Source organism: Berghia stephanieae, chromosome 5, assembly GCF_034508935.2.
Source record: "Berghia stephanieae isolate SIO BIC M18660-M18661 chromosome 5, UCSD_Bste_1.3, whole genome shotgun sequence".
NCBI lineage: Eukaryota > Metazoa > Mollusca > Gastropoda > Nudibranchia > Aeolidiidae > Berghia > Berghia stephanieae.
Genome location: NC_088364.1, coordinates 75,242,029 through 75,248,028, shown reverse-complemented (window position 1 = coordinate 75,248,028; position 6,000 = coordinate 75,242,029). Strand labels below are relative to the sequence as shown.

Sequence of the window (6,000 nt, the reverse complement as noted above, 5' to 3'; positions counted from 1 at the left end):
AGTACAGTGAGAGAATGTGAGTAAAGAGCCCTTTTCAAGGACTCAACTATGTGCAGAGCAAAGCTCAAACTCAGAACTTTCTGATCCGAAAGCGAGTGTCATACCACAAGACCACATAGCCGCACAGCTAATGTTGATGCCGACAATAAAAATATAAGAAATTTGGGTCAAGTTTTTAAGTCTTTTATGAGTGAATAACAGTAATAAAATGGAACAGAAGCTTTAATTTAATCTACAAAGAGAGATAATATGGACGTTACCAGGTCAACAAAACATGAATGAAATACTAAAGACATTATTTGTCTTTTGCATTTCATTTATCACGTTTTATTGACACCAAAACATCTACATCATCTGACTTCATAAATCTAATTGAAGCTTTAATTCCATTAAAAAAAAAAAATTGTTACTTCTTTTCTTCGGGCTTCAAGCAGCAACATTTGCTTTGGGAAGAAAAGGTCGAACTTCATGAAATGTTATCTTTATAACCATTTTTAATATTGAATTAACTTTTATGGCATCTACTTCACTCCAACATATTAATTAAGTGATACAATGGGTTTACGATTTATTTGGCCAAACGATTTTGGAGGCAGCTTTTCCAAAGGAGCTTGCAGCTCCTACTCATAAGTTAAAATACTGAAGTAATAAGAATTCGTATTCTAATCTTGAATAATATAATGGGTTCTTTTATATATATATATATATATATATATATATATATTTTTTTTTTTTTTTTTTTAACTCCTTGTTTAAACCAGCAGGTAGTGAGCGATGAGGTTAACTGAAGATCTAGTGAAGTTTGTTTTATACTAAACCAACTTCCTTCAAAAAGATTGCAAGAAAATGTAATAATTTCTTTTTTACTACAAGACAAAGTCTAAAAGAAAACAGGAACAAATGGTCTTATTGAATCTAAGAATAAAAAGCACTTCTTTTCGTGGATGGTATGTGCCTATAAAATCTATAGCAGATATTATTGTATCCTTTAGAATCTTACAAAGACCTCTCTTTTATATTTAACCAAAAAGCTCAGTTACATGTGAAATTAACATTTTCCAAAGTCTGTGACCAAACATTAATTATTAAAATTGATTGAAATTATTAATTAATTGATTTTGAATATAAATTCAATTTTCAAGGTATAGTTGACTTTGGTAAAATACGGTTGGTCAAATTTATGATATATAATAACAATAATAATAATAATGGAACATACCGTGGGAATGGTGCTGACACTGTTCACCACAAATTTGAGTGGCCTGTTCTCATCAACAGAAAATACATAGTTTTTCAGAACAAATGCGAGCTGAGTAGGATCTTTGATGATTGTAATTTGTACAGTAGCGGTGTCTGAGAGTTGTGGAGTTCCTAAGTCATTAGCTTGTACAATCAGCTAAAAAATAGAAAAGAAGGAATAAATAGTCAAGACATAAACGAACGAATGGCGAATATGAATAATTCATACATAAACCAATTAATAAATGAATGAGTCAATGAATAAATAAATAGATTAATCAATTAATTAATGCTTGACTGTATGAACTATCAATCATAATTCAACTAGGCAAATTTCTTTAAAGAACAATATGCATCAACATTCTCACACCCCTTCAGTCCTGCACATGCACAAACGCATTATGAACAGATATTTCACACAAAAACACACACACACACACACACACACACACATACACACAAGCCATACACACATATAAACCTCCTGAATCCAATTTTCCCTAAATGAAATAGCAGGTGTTGAACTTTTTATCGTATAACAAATTTACAAACACTTAACAATGTATAATATAACAATATCATTATATATATACAGTCCACTCCGGATAATCGCAACACCTTGGGATCAGCAAAAATGTTGCGATTAACCAAAGTTGCAATTAACCGAAGTTGAGTTTCCAGTCCACTATTGCAACAGTTTACACCTATAATATTATAAACTCAAGCCAGTTGTCGTAAACATTGTTCTAAGTCCACCACAGATTGAGCAATATGATTGAAATAAAAACCATATGGCAGCCCTGTCTAGATTTTGTCAAGCAAAAAAGCAGCTGTGATGCAAGTCGACAGCTTATTCAGATTTGATTAACTTTCACTCTTTTGCTTTCAACCTTTGTATGAGTCAAAGAGATTAACCATGATGAGAGACAATGAACTCTCATCAAACTCGTTGGGCACAATGTACAGTTGTCAATCCCAAAACAAAGGATATCGCTCAGTGTCTCTTTACAACTGTCATTGTCTATCTTGTAAAGACTATACCCACGCCCTTACCTCTTATTTCATGTCCACAGATGACATACTGCAAAGCCCACCCGCTTTCGTCTCTAATGAAGTGGTAACACACTAATATAAAATTAAATCACGCTCACTCTCGATTTTTCAACTTGTCACGATTTCTTCCATGATGAAATTTAAATATTATAATTTTTTTGATTGATTTCTTGAATTAACCACTTTTTGATGGCGGAAATTTGTTGCGATTAACAGAAGTTTGTTGCGTTTAACCAGTGACTTTTATATAGAATTAATTCCATTTCTTCGGAAATGTTGCGATCAACCGAGTTGCAATTATCCAGAGTGGACTGTGTGTGTGTGTGTAATTCAGAATGATGCAAACTCCTTACATCAAACCGGTCAATGTTGACCAAGTCAGTAGCATCTTGCAGAATGAGAGAGCCTGTTTCGGGATTGAGGTAGAAGTAGTCAATGTTGTTTCTTCTTCCTCCACTCACAATTGAATATCTCACTGTTCCTTCTGGTCCCTAGATTAGGTATAGATTAAAAGTAACAAATAAAAATCATTACAAATCTGAGAAGAGTATAAAAGTGGAACTTGCTTCAAATGAAGGACAGATTAGATTTCGAGAGCAATTAATTGATGCATGGGTCGTGGTTGACACCAAAAGGGGGATAGTCAAGTGTTTACACTATGTATATTGATAATTATCTCGAATAATTAAGGTAATGAAGAGAGTTAATTTTTATATATATATATATATATATATATATATATATATATATATTATATATATATATATATATATATATATATATATATATATATATATATATATATATATATATATATATATATATATACATTTGAAAGATAATCAAGATTGTTTGACTTCTACAACGTTGTTATTTCATGGTTTTTGTTTTTATAATTTATTTTATATATATATATATATATATATATATATATATATATATATATATATATATATATATATATATATACTAGTAAAAAGCCCGCAATTTCGCAGGGAAAGAACTATTTTCATTCGATACTGTACTCACCATCATTTAATGAGGGCAGATTGGTTAACAACGTTGTCTGTGTAATATGGTATATCTTCGGTTGATTTTTCTGTGTGGCCCAACATGTAGTGTAAGCCACTATAGCCTCTGACCCGTGACACAGCAACATACAGTTGTCCATGTGTGAATACCGGTTGTGGTAAGAAAATCCCTACCTTGCTTAATGTCTGCCCCTGAGACTTGTTAATTGTCATTGCACATGACAATTTTACCTGAAACTGTTTTCTATTTAGAATAAATGGTAAGCCTGAATCCGCTGTTGTCGTCAGATTGATTCTAGGGATAAACACTATGTCGCCAGCTCTACTACCGGTAATTATCTTGGCTTCTAATACTTTTGAACCTAATTTAATTATTAACAAACGGGTGCCATTTAGGAGGCCTGATTTAGGATTTATATTTCTAAGCAGCATGACTGACGTGTTGGCTTTGCACTACCTTTCAATACTTAACAAATCACAATGGCGGCCGAAAATCAAAACAATGGTCAAATAAGGAAATTCTGACCCGTGACACAGCAACATACAGTTGTCCATGTGTGAATACCGGTTGTGGTAAGAAAATCCCTACCTTGCTTAATGTCTGCCCCTGAGACTTGTTAATTGTCATTGCACATGACAATTTTACCTGAAACTGTTTTCTATTTAGAATAAATGGTAAGCCTGAATCCGCTGTTGTCGTCAGATTGATTCTAGGGATAAACACTATGTCGCCAGCTCTACTACCGGTAATTATCTTGGCTTCTAATACTTTTGAACCTAATTTAATTATTAACAAACGGGTGCCATTTAGGAGGCCTGATTTAGGATTTATATTTCTAAGCAGCATGACTGACGTGTTGGCTTTGCACTACCTTTCAATACTTAACAAATCACAATGGCGGCCGAAAATCAAAACAATGGTCAAATAAGGAAATTTTAAACTTTCACAAATCTATCAAGGTTTGTTCTAGAGTTTTTAAAATAATTCTATATAATGACAAACTGAATAAATAAATGCTTGACAAAATAACGGTGAAAATACAAATTTAAAGAATACTGGGGATGTAGGAGCTTTCGGAATGTCTCCCCTTTACTTAACTTATGGAAAAACAAACACCCTAGCACCTTTAATAACACTTATGACTAACCTCTCGAGCTAACCCTAATAGAAAAAAACAACTCTCGGACTGCTTTGCACTACCTTTCAATACTTAACAAATCACAATGGCGGCCGAAAATCAAAACAATGGTCAAATTAGGAAATTTTAAACTTTCACAAATCTATCAAGGTTTGTTCTAGAATTTTTCAAATACTTCTATATAATGACAAACTGAATAAATAAATGCCTGACAAAATATCAACAGTGAAAATACAAATTTAAAGAATACTGGGGATGTAGGAGCTTTCGGAATGTCTCCCCTTTACTTAACTTATGGAAAAACAAACACCCTAGCACCTTTAATAGCACTTATGACTAACCTCTCGAGCTAACCCTAATAGTAAAAAAAATAATCAAAATGGCGACTGAAATACCTTCATGTGATCAAGTGAATAATATCACTATGAATGCCACGATTTGCTGAAAAATGCCAACACACACATACATGTATACACCACACACAACACTCACAGAAACATACACACACACACACACGCAGACACACACGCAATTAGAACATAACAAAACTGATCACCGCTAAATCAACAACACAACGGAAGTAATAATAATACTTGATGTCATAAATAGATGAAGCAAATTGACGACTTTTTACAGTGTCAAAATTAGTTGATTTTGAGAGTCAAGTGTCGTCGGTACATATTTTATGATATTATCTGTTTGACTCAACGAACTTTCAAACTGATTTCAAATTATAAAAGGAAATCAAGTTATCTGTTTATCTATCTGTAAAAAATACATTTCTAATTTTCAAATCTTTCAGTAGAGTTGTGCGCCGTATCAATTTTTTTATTGACTCAAATAAGCACAATGTTCTCCACAATGCTATATTTTTAAAAGAAAGGATATATATATATATATATATATATATATATATATATATATATATATATATATATGCATCTCTGCCAGCAAATAGCCAGAGTCTAAGCTCGGGCAAAACAAAATGATTTGCACTAGCATTGAAGGAAATAGAAAATAAAGTGGAAGAGCAGAAGGATGAATATTATCGAGAGGAGAAAAATGGATGCGAATGAGCACGGAGAAAGAATTAGGGGGGGAGGGACACTTACTGTATTATCTGCATCAGTAGCCTTTAATATGGCGACTTGGGTGCCACGAACGGAATTAAAAGGCAAATCTTTGAACATATTATTGATGACAGGGGCATTAAAGTTACGCTGGATTCTAAGTAACAGAGAGGTCTCATCACTGAGGGGAGGTAATCCTTGATCCACAACTTGAGCACGAATCTATAAGACAATTTTTTCAATGGTTTAAATATCATCCATCATCATCATCGTCGTCGTCGTCGTCGTCGTCGTCGTCGTCGTCGTCGTCGTCGTCATCGTCATCATCATCATCATCATCATCATCATCATCATCATCATCATCATCATCATCTCCATCAGCATTATGATCTTTTAGCTCCCCTTGTCATGTCACAGCATTAATTTCTTAAGAAAAGTTCCCCGATGCAATTTTGATTTAACCAATGC

At 33.1% G+C, this 6,000-nt stretch overlaps 1 protein-coding gene across 1 annotated transcript in view; it reads right to left on the bottom strand.

The window, feature by feature from the left end:
* The window catches only part of LOC144973608 (uncharacterized), a 230,766-nt gene that overhangs the window by 96,096 nt on the left and 128,670 nt on the right, over positions 1-6,000 (bottom strand). The window contains exons 92-94 of the mRNA XM_078916257.1: positions 5,575-5,754; positions 2,646-2,783; positions 1,220-1,396 (exon numbers count right to left, since the gene is read on the bottom strand). Of these exons, the coding sequence (XP_078772383.1) occupies positions 1,220-1,396; positions 2,646-2,783; positions 5,575-5,754 (495 nt within the window). The remainder of the gene's footprint in view (positions 1-1,219; positions 1,397-2,645; positions 2,784-5,574; positions 5,755-6,000) is intronic.